A 14,515-nucleotide genomic window follows, 5' to 3' on the forward strand; every position below is an offset into this window, starting at 1 on the left:
TCTATGTCATAAGATAAGATTTACTTAATATTTGACTAATTTCAAAATATTCAATAATCTTTCGTCCAACAATAATGGAGTTCTTGTCATTGTGGCCTATTGTAATTCTTTGCTCATGAATTCTAAATATAAGTTTGTTAAAGTCGGATCGATGAGATCTAAATTAATTTAGTTATTTGAAAACTAAAAATTAAATGAAAAAAAAAAATATTATAAATTCATTATACCGCCTTTTTATCAAAGTTTCCTCTTTTTGAAATTAAAGTTTATCTACAACACAAAATGTAAGAGAATGAAAATTGTAGATATTATAATCATGAATAGGAGGATGACAACTTCTTCATCTAATTCTTTAATTCTAGACATGGTCAACGAATGAAAAAGAGTTAATGCATAGCAGTATCACTTTTCAAAGTAAGATATGTCTGATATTTGTGGAAGGACCAAAAAATTAAATCTTTCGTTCCGAGATTTCAGAAATGAGATCTAAAGAAAAAGCAAATAATTTGTAGCACTAAAAGTGCTTTTGTGTAATATGTTTAGCTGTTTAATAAAAGAAAGCGCAAATGATACATTTATACTTAATTCAATAAGGAATTTCAAAAAACCAAGTATGAACTTGGGTGAGTAAGTAAAATGAATTAACTACTAAACTTAAATGTTGCCATTCCATTTCAAAGAAAATGATTTAGTATTGGACACTAAACAAGAGACAAGATGTAGTTAACGTGTGAAGTTTCGTAAATATTACACTGAGATCTATAATCGTAATATGTATAACAATCAATTTACAGAATTATTTTTGAGCCATTCAAATCAAAGAGACTCAAAATAGAAATAAAATTCCATTAAAAATTTCGCATTCGCTCAATTTATTTAATCTACAAAATCAAATGGCCATGCACCATGTGACAGTCTTAACTCATAATTGCCGACTCTAACCATCTCAATGTTACATGAAACCTATTGAATAATTTAAAGATAAAATAATAATATTTTATTTTATAATAATATTTTGTTCTTTTGTGCAAATCGATCTAACCGAGGCGAACGAAATTGGAATGGACAAAAAAGGGTCTTTATATTTTAATTTCTTTATGTTACATCACTTGATTGGAAAAAGAAAGTATGAAGTACAAGCTGAACAACAGAAAATTAGGTCATCATTGAATATATCTTCTTATCTTGATGACGAAAAACTATTTTAGAGTCTATGATTTTTATTTCAAGAGTGTCGTTACTAAAAATTATATTTCGCAAAAAGTACGAAAATTAATAAAAGATATCAAACCATAAATCTATCTAATTGTTCTGATCAATTAAAAAATGTATCAAAAATTTTAGTTATCTTGACCTATTTTACTCCAATTGCATAAATTATTATTTTTGGTGAGTTTGATAATAAAGAATTCTATTACATGGGTAAGCTAAATCATTAGATTGGTTTGTTCTAACCCAAGTCTGCAACAGAGATGTTTAAAGATATTTGTAGTTTCATAATTTTTTATTAATTTTAATTTATATAACATTATATACTATATGTTTAACTAATGTATACAGAATTGAATAAAATATATTGATTTTTTTTTTTTTTAATATTAACTAGTAAAATATATTTAGCAATTGTTTTTATTTTTATATTAATGACGAATTAAAGGAAATGTAGGTATGATATGAGGATGTGATGTATTATGATTATAAGGGATTGGTGGAGGTAATGAAAATTTAATTGGATTATAATTTGATTGTTGTTGTTGTGGAGGTTGTGGGATTGGATTATAGTTTGGATGTTGTTGTTGTTGAGGTTGAAATTGATGATGATGTTGATGTTGATTTTGATGTTGTTGAGGAAGTATTCCATAAACATTCATACCAATACGATCAACCCCATGATTCCCATTATTTAAATTATTATTATGTTTTTTAACACTTATTCTTCTACCATTTTTACCTTTTGTTACCTTATTATTTAAAACTTCTTCAGCAGCTAATAAAGCACCTTTTCTTTTAACTAATTTAGCATGATATAAACCACAAGCATTACATAAAGTTCGTACCCCCTTAGGACCTCTTCTCCATTCTGGAGTTTCTGTTGTTCCACATCTATGACATTTATTCATTGGTCTATAATTTATTTCTGGAAATGAATTTTTTAATTGATGTGATCCTGCAGTTGTTGGTGGAGGAGGTAGTATGTTTTGTGGTTGTTGTTGTTGTATTTGGTGAGGATTAGATTGAGAAGGGTAAGGTGGTAATGAAATTGGAGCTCTTATATTTGTTTGTTGATGATTGTGAGGATACGATATTGGAGATTGTTGTTGGTGTTGTTGTTGTTGTTGTTGAATTTGAAAGATTGGACTAGCTGATGAAGAAGAAGATGATGATGAATAAGAACCTCTATGTTGATTAGCTAATTGACTTGGACTTGGAATTGAACCATTTAATCTATTAACTTGATGAGAAATTGAAGGTAATTGAGGTGGTAATATTTGTTTTGAATCTTGATTATTATTATAAGGTAATGCAGGTGATGGTAACTTATTAAAGTTATTAATACTTGAATTTGTTGAATTGTTTGCAAACGTATAATTTGATGTAGGTGTAGTTGAAGTTATTAAAGGTATTTTGAAATTATTTTGAATACTATTACTATTGGTATCATTATTATTTGAAATTTCTTTTTGTTGTATTATACTTGGTAATGAAGTATTAGTATTACTATTGTTGTAACCAACTGAAGAAGAAACTCTTGGCGAAGTTTGAGATATTTGATTTGTGAAAGAAGTTGAAATTGGTGATGTATTGGTACTTTTTATTGAATTTGTAATAGCTGATATTGATGATGATCTTTGATTATTGTTTCTTGTCAACTCATTAATTGATGGTAACCTTATTGGTAAATCAGTTGAATTTGATGATGTTGTAGATACTGACATTTTCGTTGTATCTATTCTTTTATTAGTTTTTTGATAAAATTTGTCAATGTGAAATTAATCACACTTGTATTTGTATTGTATTTTGATACAAGTAGTTGAAAGGTACGTGTATTATAAAAATGTGAAATGTTAATGATGTTAATGATAAGTTTTAAATGAAATAAAAAAGTCAAAAAATTGGAACAACTTTATAAGAATTTGAGAGGATATATCTAAATATTTATACAAATATTCATATTGTTAGTAGTTACAAGTATCTTTTAAACAATAAGTGTGTGTGTGTGTGGATAGATAATGAATATTTAAAAATTTGACATAATTAATATTTTAAGTTTGTGTTATATTCTGGATATGTATAATGTGATAAATTTTAACATTTACATTTTGTGTAATGTATGTATGTTGTATTAAAGCTTAGATTTCATATCTCAGTCTATACTTTTTGTGTAATGTGTGTTTAAACTATATAAGTGAATCTACTTAATAAAATAATTCAAAAAGAAAGAAAAAAAAAAAAAAAATAAGACAGACAATTATTTTTTTGATTTAACTGGAAATATAAATTTAATCTCCCCGAATGAATATTATAACCAAAATATGTGTGTTACATAACAGATTTTAAAAATAGAAAATAGAAATAGAAATAGAAATAGAAAATTTCAGTGAACCAAGATCCAACAAGAAGTTGTGGAAACTTCTTGCATTATTTCTTTTTTTTCTTATTGTTTAGATAAACTTCCATTGAAGAAAAAGCAATAGGTCCATGTTCAAATTTAGAATCGTAGAAAATTCATGAATAAAGTAAGCTTATTTCCATAAAATTTAAGTTAAGTTGTTACAAATTAAATCTTTTCCTTAAACGAACAATATCTCAATTAAAGTTTTTGGATTTAATGGAAATAATAACAAAAAACTCTCTATTACTTTTAAAGTTTTAAAGTATTACGTTGATGATTTAATTCAAAATGTAGGTACCTAATACTATGACCAAAACCTAAAGAAAGCAGGTAAATTTTTGCAACAAAAGTAAATAATAATCACAAAGGTAAAATTAATAAAATTTATTTGATCATTCATTCACTTTAATTCACTCAATTTGTTCTTCAAATGTCAAAAAGAAGCACGACCTGGTTTTACCAAGCTTAACACGAGCAAATTAGTTGAAACAATATTGATAAGGAGTTGTAATTGAGCAATAACATGGCTGAAGTATTCGTTATCAATCAAATAAAATGACAAAACCAAAAAAAAAAAGAAAACTAACGCGCAAAAATTAGATTAGGTTAATCAATTGATTGATTGTGTTTCAATTTCATCATGCCAAAAAAAGTTATGAAACTTTTTAAAACAATATAACAGTTTTTAGATCCCTAAAAACTTATTATTGAACAATAGACTTTTAATTTTTTAATTATCGACCCGTTATCAATATTAAGATTTACTACTTCTTTATTATGGTTGTTTAATTTACTCAAATATCGTTGATAATCTCGGGTCTGATAGAGAAGTAAAACTTAATACATTAATAAACACGATTGTGTTAATGTAGACGTATAGCTTTAAAATATCATACCCTTTTTATGGAAATATGATTTCTAAATAATAATGATTTCTTCTTTTGTTCCATAAAGGTATAAAATAAAATATTATTTAATTATTGTATGAACGTGATAATAATAACTTATGATATCTCTATCATATTTCCTCATCCATTCAGAATTAAAATTAGAATTTCTATTTGAACTCAAGATGGAAAGTAACATCTGAACTCCACCGCCTTTAAACATTCAAGTTAAAGTTCAGAAGTTAAAATTTGAATTAAATCTGATCTGTTTAGGTTAATACCAAAATTGTGATAATAATCAGATGAAGTTATTTAAAATTTATGCTCATACGAAATGGGAAAATTAATTCAAAAAATCTTAAAAATTTGGATCGACGATTAAAACAAAAACAATTCATTCCTATTTAGAATGTTTTTATTCACTCGTTTTTTTGATTAGCGTGAAATAATAATAGATAACCAAATGATCTACAAAATAGTTTTTACTGTAGCAACCGATTGATAACGATATATACCGGCCCTGATTATACATTTGGAAAGGTTATCAATATTGATAGTCAAAACTTGAAATTTCGAAAAAGATGCTTAGAACCGTTTTAAAAATTGAAAACGCAATATTTTAGAAATATGTGATAGGATATAGACAATAGAATTCTCGAAGAAATGATGTGATTATAATTAACATTATTTAAGACTCCACATAATTTTCGATAAGGTTGGGTAAGTATCCGATGTATCTCGTTTAAAGTAAAAAGTTCATAGAGACAATATTGGGAAATTGTTAGCGTTTTCTCATTTATACTTACATAGAACCAATTGTTTTATGTTAAGTGAGTGTTTCAAATGTCAAAAAATAAAGAGGGAAAAAATAAAAAAGAAATTTTGTAATTTTATTGACTATTACCACTGAATGAAATAGAGGCTTTCAAGTTACTAAGTATTGGTAATTTCAAATACCGAATTTGAATTTTCATAAAGGAAGGTAAAGTTGTTGAAGAATGAAAGAACAAATGATTTCATATCATATGCATTATTTGCGTTAATTGCGAAACTTGCAGATACTAATACAGAGAAAGAATAAAGAATTATGGAAAGAAAGTATTAAAGAAAGTTTTGGCGTAAAACTTACCTCAATCACAAATCCAATTAATCATAAGAAATACACTAAAATCTTATACTTTAAGCTTATTATCAATATTATCCTTAATTCCCGTTCCAATATATCTTGTATGACCTAGTTGAGAAATAGTTTATTGAATTAAGCTTAAGTTCAATCTCAATTGAAATCACATGTGATTAAATCAAAGGCTAAATTTAACTCAGATTGATGAAGTTAAGCTTATTTTGTGTGTATTTTATTATCTTGCAACAGGATTTTCTTGATGTTGGTGATAAATAATATTCTGATATAGTCCAAAAAATAATAAAATTGTGTTCTAAGAACTTTATGGTTTTTTGAACGACTATACCATGGTCAAGACTCACAATTAAGCTTTCTCAGTGATACTGCTGAATAATAATTCTATATGTTCAAGTAGGTCCCACTTTGAGTAATATAACATTCTTAGTTCATGTATATAATTAGAGAATTATAATTAAAAGCTTGAATTTTCTTACAATTAAAGTTCCTCCTCCATACGTACAATTAAACTCTTATCAGTTTCAAAAAAGAATCTACATCAAAAGCAAAAAATGGGGTTAAATCATGTTCAAACTCAAAAGCTAACTATGGAAGATTTTATTTAAAGAGGATTGGTTTGTGGGGGTATTAGGTTTTAGGTTATGATCTCACTATAAGAAAATTAGAATAATGAAACATCTGACTAAAAATCTGATTGAATACTAAAATCCAAATTTAGATCAGAACTTTTGCTGCTCCCTTGACCCCCCTAACTCCATCTCTTCTAAAATGTGATTCGTTGATTTGTCCAAAATGATTTTAATTTGCGTTTCTTCTTAAAGCAAAATTAGAAGTGACTATATTGATTGCACATTATTTTAGTAATAGATCAGTAAAATGAATTATTTCGGTATTTGAAACTCGTCAATTCTACATAAAAAAATAAGAATTGCAAGTATTTAATCAAATTCTAAATCTCGCTCCGAGTTATATCTTAAACACAATATGTCGATCGTATCGAATTTTAATTTTTTGAAAAGATTAGTTTATTTCATAATTAAGCCTCACTTTGAAACTAAATATGATTGATGGAATCTAAATTAAAGATTTAGCATTTTAAAATTTGGTTTTATAGAACAATACCAATCAAAAACGTTATGACGTATATGTTTAAATAGTATATCATTTGATAAGCTTGACCCTTTAAATTAGATCAGCTAATCTAAAAGTTAATTTTTCTATCTCATTAGATTAGATTAGACTCAAGTAAAAAGTTTAAACATGTTAATCACACACTAAAAGTTATTATAAACAATAGAAAAATCTCGTACCGCATTTTTAATTTATTTCTGTCATTGACTAATTAATATCAAAGGGCTGAATTAAAAAATAGTAGTAACAACTTACAATATAACAACTTACAATATCTTAAAATTTAGAACTAGACTAACAAGAAGGGCAAATGGAATGAAATTTAAAGAAGTCACTCAAGAAAAGTATGACCCCATGCATTTCGATTCATCAATCTTCCCCCCTTAAAAGGAAAAAGATATAACCATTATGATTGACATTCCACCAGGATTTTAAAAAGATCTGAAATTTCAAAACCCAGAATGAGTTAAATTTGCTAAAAACATGCAAAAGTAAATTAGATTTCATATTGATATTTAGGAAATCTCTTGAATTTTAGTAAACCTTACACATTATGCAGACACTTTTTTATTTTGACTAATTAGTCAAATTTCAGGATATCACATAGATTGAGTTAATTTTAATTCTATTGTTTGAATCGTGTTTTGCGCTTCACCAGAATAAGAGTTGATGCATTTACTAGCTAAGATCGAAGAATCTAATTAATTTTTTTAGTGGTTGATTGGCTGTTATCGATTGGTTGTGATTAACAACAATCTGAAACTTAATCTCAAATTTTTTAATGTCTGTTTTATTTTAAACACAGAAGGATAATTCATTAACCGGGGTTGGTATTACATAAACTTTTCTTTTTTGTCATAACGGTTATTTCAAGTTGATCTTTTTATTTTTATAGATTCTTTTTCATATTATTATTCTGATGAATCTAGTTACTCCTTTTTGACACAATTTTTATTCAAGGGGTTCTAACCATTAAAAGACTGTACACAATTTTTAATACTTGGTAAATGAATCAACTCATGAATCGTTCTTGATCTATTTTTGGCTAGGGCAGATCTTTCCAAATTCCATAAGAAGTATTATTTCAAACTCGAACACGTAAATCAGAATAAAAAAACATTTCACGTAGTTACAAAAAATACAAACATGAAATGAGTTGAAAAAATAGAAAGAAGCAAATCCTCTATCTTTCTATTGTTCATGGTATTACTCAATAACTTTCTCATTTCTCCATGGGAAAAGAAAGCAAATAAAATTTAAATCTCTCATAGTTTAACTCCATTAACCAAATATTTTATCTATTGTTCTAACTTTAAAATATTACCGCAAGATTATCTTTATAGTTATATCGATATGAATTAATCTAAAGAATCGAATAAAATAAAAAGACGTTAAGATATACTATCATGCATGAATTATAAACAAATAGTAGATTAGGGATAGTTTAATAGTTTAATTCTATTGTTTGGTATATAAGTATTACGTTATCTTAGTTATATATCAAATGAAATAGTTAAAGTATACAAACCATTCTATTGTTTTATATAAAACTGACTGTATAAAAGTTGATTTTTGCGTTCGTTAAACATTTCCCCCACCAAATCGTCTACTTCATTGCATTCAAGTTATACAGGAATAATTCGAATGCATGATTCTTTCCCTACCATTAATTTTGTGCTTATCCGCTTACAAATATGTGGTGCAAAATAAGGATTCGTCTATGCCTCACCTTTTCACAGGCATAGACAAAATTCGATAATAATTTAATAAACATGGATTTTGCTTTAAAAAAGCGTTTTTCGTATCATATATTTATGTCGTGCATTCTATTTATGGAAAGCCAATAGCTTTAGTTCTTAATCCTAATTCTATGGCTCTATCGACGTTGATTTTGTAGGACCAAATTTCAAATTCCAAATTATCTATAAAAGACCGATTCTCTACGACCTTGTGTTTCAAATCATAAAATTATGACGTATACGTCTTGAAGAAACTATGATGATAGTTCCGAAACTGTGGATTTGAACTAAATAGGCCAATATAGACACGTCTAATTCAATATGTATTTCAGCCAAAAAAATTTGATTGATAACGGTTTATTGCGCTTTTTGGCGCTTTTGATAACTAAATTGATTAGTTCGGATGTTTTTAGATTTTAAATTTTTCTTGCAAGATAAGAAAGATAACTTTAGCAATACTAGAGTATTGAACTCGAAATAAATTTTTTTGAAAGTTTTCAAATGCCTGTAGTAATGTCTTCTTCAGACTTGCGTAGTTAGTGATTTCCCTAAAACTTGATTAATTTTGTCTTTTTTTATAATTTTTGCAACAATTTTGAACATGCGATTTATTCACTCATCTTATAAACTCATAGAGGTAAAATTAGAAATATACATTTAAGTGCTCTAACCCATGTCATGGATCGATACTAAACATTTATTTGTAATATTAGTTTTTTTTAATACCACCATCATCATTAAATCTAAAACGTTTGCCAGTATTAAATTCACAGTCCATATCTGCGTTAACGCAACTTATTTTATACAGGATGATGGTTGCAAAATTTTGGACATTTTTTTGCTTCATTTTGAAACCTCTATACAAATGAATGAGCATACGAAGGCTACACTAGTTCCATGACTATCCCATCAAATCACATTATAAAATTCTAACCTTTAGCAGTTTACTTGTTCGATTAAGATTTGTCATCTTTGCCAAATCTTCTATGAATTGCTGATAATGAAGAATAAGCGGTTGTAAGTTCGGATTGCTGTATTTCAGCGATTCTTGAAACCATTCATGTTTGATCGTGTTTTACACTATCTTATTTGACAGACTGATGAAGATTTTTCAATTTTTCAAAATTTGGTTTCTACAATTATTTCACTTGCAATCAAATATGATGAAGAAGAGGAAGAATAAGAAGAAGAAGAAGAAGAAGAAACAGTAGATGAGTAGTTGAATCAAATTTAGCTTTTATACAACCACTCATGCATCAGAGGTATCGTTGTTTTTGCAAGTTAAAGGGTACAAGCATTGTATATAATTCTATTCTTCTTGCCTCATATCCCTATCTGCCTCATATCTGTGAAGAATCACTTCTTCAATTATTTCAGCGTTCCTATAAATTTAAGCATCCAAATTGCTGATTGTTACAATTGAGGAAGCATGTTGCCTTTTTTCTTGCCAACCTGAAATGCTTGGTAACTCTTGTGAATTTGGCAGCAACTTTTTTGATGGATGAAATTTGGGATTCCAGTTCTGATCCAGTTTTGGCCCACTTCTGATCCAAACCTTTCAAAATATTTAGTTTAATTAAAGTATCAAACAAATAAACCCAGGCTATAATTTACATGATTATGAATAGGATTTGTATGGGACTTTGGAGCTAAATATCAACTAAAAAGATTGTTTTGCACTATTTGTTGATCTTATAATTAATTAAAAATTTCCTACACTTTTGTACTACCAGATACTCTTTTGTTTCATGTCCCTGTACTTTCACAATTTACCTGAGATCACTAGCAACTCCAACTTTTTTGAATATAATCATAAACCACCGAAAGTATATCCAGCGTTACTAGTTGGAATATTTCGAATGTTATTTATATGTGGAAATTCAACAGAAGTAAAAGATTCGAAAAGTTAAATTCAATTGGCATTATCAAATAATAAATATTTCATTAATCATTTATACAAAGACATTTTCCACAAATTAGTGGACTTGACTATATCATACTTTTTCATTTCTTTTGTCCATTTATTGTTGCAACAATTTTTCTATTATGCTTTTCTATTCTACCTTCAACTAACCAAATCCCTTGCCAAGTACCTAAAGCTAATCTTCCATTAGTTATTGGTATATTCAAACTAACTCCAATAATTGAACTAAAAGCATGAGAAGGCATATCATAATCACCTTCTGAAGAATGTAAATAATCTTTCCTTTGTGGTACTATTCTATCTAAAATAGATTCCATATCTGTTTGAACATCATCATCGAAATTTTCATTTAATGTAATACCTGCTGATGTATGTTTTAAAAATAAATTTAAAGATCCTATTTCATAATTTTTTATTTGAGGTAATTTACTGATGATTTCTTCTGTAACAAGGTAACATCCTTTGCTTCTAGTATTTAAATTAATTGTTGCTTGATCCCAAGAACTCATGATAATTTTTTCTTTTTTGAATTGGAGAATTGACCAAAATACAATTAATAAAAGTGATAGGTAATTAATGATTATTTTCACCGTATTTAATGACAATAATAAAAAGAATGAAAGGTATTTAAAGGTGTCAAGCAGTTGCAATTGAGTATTATAGTTGCTTTGAAGATTTTATGAATGAAACATGCGCTACCGCGACCGACTTGAACCGACCTATAATTCTGCTGGAGCCGGACTCTATAATTATGTAAGAAATTGTTTACTCTATTATACCTATGCTATAAATTTTTCTATAGTTATCTATCTATACTCCCCGTTCAACAATCACATCTGTTTTCTAGAGAAACTCAAATTTTAATCCCATTCTTGTTCAAAACATATTTGACTGCGTCTTCAACATTATCAAAAACACCAACTGTAGGTTTTGCAATAATTGAATCATAATCTTCATCTTGAAAAACACCAGTTCTCAACAATATTGATTCCCAACCATGATCATTTGCTCCTTTTATATCTGATTCTGGATTATCACCAACCATATAAATTTTTTTAAATGGAGTTGTTTCAGGAATTTCACCTAATTTTGGTAATTTTTGTATATCATCATTAACTTCATTTGATTCTAGTTTTTTATTCCAATCTATTAAAATATGGTGAGCGAAATCATATTGAAGTTTGAATGGTTTACCAAGTATTAATGAATCTAAATTTTGGTCCGGTTTCAATTTATTTGTAGTGTTGTATAACTTTTCGGTAATCATTCTAAATGCTCCTTGACCAAATCTAGGTAATGGATGATCATTTGCATATACATAGTCATTATTACTGAAAATTATTGGAATTGATGGTGAGGTATGATCTTTCCATGTCTTGAAATCTCTCTTAGTCCCTATTAAACCATTCTTTGAATTTAACAAATCTTGAACAATTTGCATATCAGTCGATAAATCTCTAGGATCATTGAATACCAATATTGCATCAATTGGTTTAGAAAGATCAATTTTTTTGGAATATTTTTCAAGATCTTCCTTTTTGTACATAGAATGTGGGGAAATCGACTTATCACTTCTAACTATATCAATAGGTAGAACAACATCTTTGAATCCATAACTTTCAGCAACTTTTCTTGCATTATCTTTATCTCCCCCAACAACTAAAACTCTACTATAATTTGGATCATGAATTAATGATTTCATTGGTGTATGACTTTGAACAACTTGTAATGGTGAAATATAAGGACCACCAGTTATAGAACTTACTTCCTTTGCTTTCTCAGCTTCAGAAACTCCTCCTCCATTTGTCATTAGAATATAAGGTATTTTGTGTTTATTTAATAATTCCAAAGCCGGTTTGGCTTGAGGTATTGGTTTTTTACCACGAATTAAAACACCGTCTATATCGAAAACAAACGCAAAATCTGATCTCAATGATAGGCTCGCATGAATTGACCTACTCCATGATAATGATGAAGATTTGAGCTGTGCTAGTCTTCTTAGTGCCAACATGGACGTTAAAGCTTAGATCACTACAAAATCGGAAGAAAATATGAAACCAATTTATGGCACAAAATCTAAAAACATTATTAAATTAATACGTTCAATGTAAAATCTTAATTATACAGATCCACCTTTGAGACACCAGTCTCTACCTCTATCAACTTGTAACCCACATAATTTAGGTTCTAACCACCAGTTGATACATCCAGCCAAAACTATCCCTAATCCATCACTTATACTTACCGAGCCCATACTGAATTCTCTATTACTTTTCGGTACTTCTTCACTCACTGACATAAAAGTGTTTACGTATGAGAATCCACCTAATAAGCCTTCATAAAATATTAAAATTAATAACAACCAAATTTTAGTGAATGGTATATCATATACTGATTGAAAAACGGTAATTACGACATTCAAAAATTGTAATATTGATAATAGATATAATTTTCTAATCCTTAAACCAAAGGATATTGATGATCTAGAAATGAAAACTCCCAATTGATATAAGAAACCATACACGACGTAAATATCTCTGTAACTTGAAAACAACCAATGAGGTAATTCATCTAATGGAAATAATAAAGTTGGTGATATACCTTGATTTATTACATACTCTGAAATGTAAACAGTTGTCAAAGGTAGCATGAATGGAATAATCAACGGTTTTATTTTGTTAAATGTATGATTGAAATGTTGACTCAAATTATTAACGTTTAGTTTGTTTTCATATATTCCTTCAGTTTCATCATTAACTTCCTCAGCTTCCACCATCAAACTATCATCATTGATTTCATGATATTCATGTGATGGCTTGGGCAATAAGTAATAATATACTACTAAAAAACCCAGTGGCATAATTGCGAATGTTAATAATACTATCCAAACTGGAATCCCAATTAAATTTGTGGTTATCATGAACAAAAAACTTCCTAAAAGTCCAGCAGCTCCAGTCCCACTACTCCAACCACTAATGGAATTCTCATTACTACTATAGTAATGAGTCAATTGTAAAAAGCTAACTTCTCCCATACCAGATGATAATGAAGCCAACATTATTCCAAAAATCTTTAATCCAATCATATTTGTTGTAGTCAATGATATTAATAACATTCCCAAAGTGGATAAACCGACTAAAGAATATAATCTATTTTGATATGATATTAAATGAATAACAAATGGTGATATGAATTTAAATAAAAATGATGGTAAAACATCTGCTAATAAAACAGTAGCTTTTGGAGTTGAAGAACCAACTAAATCAATAGCTGCAGATAATATTATAACATAAAGAATATTATTTAAAGTTCCAAATACAAAGAAGGATATGAAGATTTTTCTAGCGTCTGTTATATACATTTGAATTGAATTATTGACATTACTTGAAAAGATCTTGTGACACTTAAAGTTTGAAATTTCAAAACTCAATTCTTGATTGTTAAATTACTTTGTTGTGCATATTAGAAGAAGATAAGATATTGGGTCTACTAACAAATGATTTTAGCTACAGATTACCCAAATAGGAAGTCTAGAGAAGAGCTAGGTTTGAAAACTACCACATGGGCTAATTAAGTTTTTTAAGTAAGAGATCTTTACAATATTAAGTAACAACCAATAACCCTATACAAGGCTAATTAAAATTCATGCAATCAATGCAAACCTCGTGTTCGTTATTCCCAAATCAAAATCCTTTCAAATTATACTTCAGACTATAGTTACCACCTCCTGCGCTCACCAAATGCAACTCAAAAGTTGCATTCCTTTTGCACTATCTTTTTTACTACACAAGTTCGTTAACTTTCATACTTAACAGGAGATGAAATATGAAACGTCATACTAATGCTGAAACCAAGAGTATCTTTTCTTTTTTGTATGATTTCTTTCTTTTTATGTGTATAAATTTTTTTTTCAACATCCGCTACCAGAATTTTACGGTATGAGTAACAATAAAATAATTTTTCCGGAGTTATAATGACTAACTAAATTTTTCACTTTCTCTTTAAATTGAATAAATATATATAATATAGGATTTGTTATATTCATACAGCACCAACCTTTCTCAAGAGTTTATTAACTAA

The 14,515-nt window shown here is 27.9% G+C and overlaps 4 protein-coding genes across 4 annotated transcripts; all 4 read right to left on the reverse strand. All coding sequences in view use genetic code 12, as the record gives it.

Annotated features, from left to right (window-relative positions):
• Nucleotides 1-1,640: 1,640 nt before the first annotated feature.
• On the reverse strand, nt 1,641-2,936 carry BRG1 (GATA-type transcription factor BRG1; the record flags this gene model as incomplete). The annotated part of the gene is made up of 1 exon (XM_051760877.1): nt 1,641-2,936. The coding sequence occupies one exon, from the start codon at nt 2,934-2,936 to the stop codon at nt 1,641-1,643; it is 1,296 nt and encodes a 431-aa protein (XP_051616536.1).
• Nucleotides 2,937-10,515: 7,579 nt separating this feature from the next.
• Nucleotides 10,516-10,944, reverse strand: KGF55_000592 (uncharacterized protein; the record flags this gene model as incomplete). The annotated part of the gene is made up of 1 exon (XM_051760878.1): nt 10,516-10,944. The coding sequence occupies one exon, from the start codon at nt 10,942-10,944 to the stop codon at nt 10,516-10,518; it is 429 nt and encodes a 142-aa protein (XP_051616537.1).
• Nucleotides 10,945-11,288: 344 nt separating this feature from the next.
• Nucleotides 11,289-12,446, reverse strand: KGF55_000593 (uncharacterized protein; the record flags this gene model as incomplete). Its single annotated transcript, XM_051760879.1, has 1 exon — nt 11,289-12,446. The coding sequence occupies one exon, from the start codon at nt 12,444-12,446 to the stop codon at nt 11,289-11,291; it is 1,158 nt and encodes a 385-aa protein (XP_051616538.1).
• Nucleotides 12,447-12,554: 108 nt separating this feature from the next.
• Nucleotides 12,555-14,272, reverse strand: KGF55_000594 (amino acid transporter; the record flags this gene model as incomplete). The annotated part of the gene is made up of 2 exons (XM_051760880.1): nt 12,555-13,776; nt 14,244-14,272. 2 exons carry the CDS (start codon nt 14,270-14,272, stop codon nt 12,555-12,557), a joined length of 1,251 nt encoding a protein of 416 aa, XP_051616539.1.
• Between the last annotated feature and the right edge of the window lie 243 nt (nt 14,273-14,515).

This window comes from Candida pseudojiufengensis (genome assembly GCF_024610245.1).
Source record: "Candida pseudojiufengensis strain CBS 10847 chromosome Unknown scaffold3, whole genome shotgun sequence".
NCBI lineage: Eukaryota > Fungi > Ascomycota > Pichiomycetes > Serinales > Debaryomycetaceae > Lodderomyces > Lodderomyces pseudojiufengensis.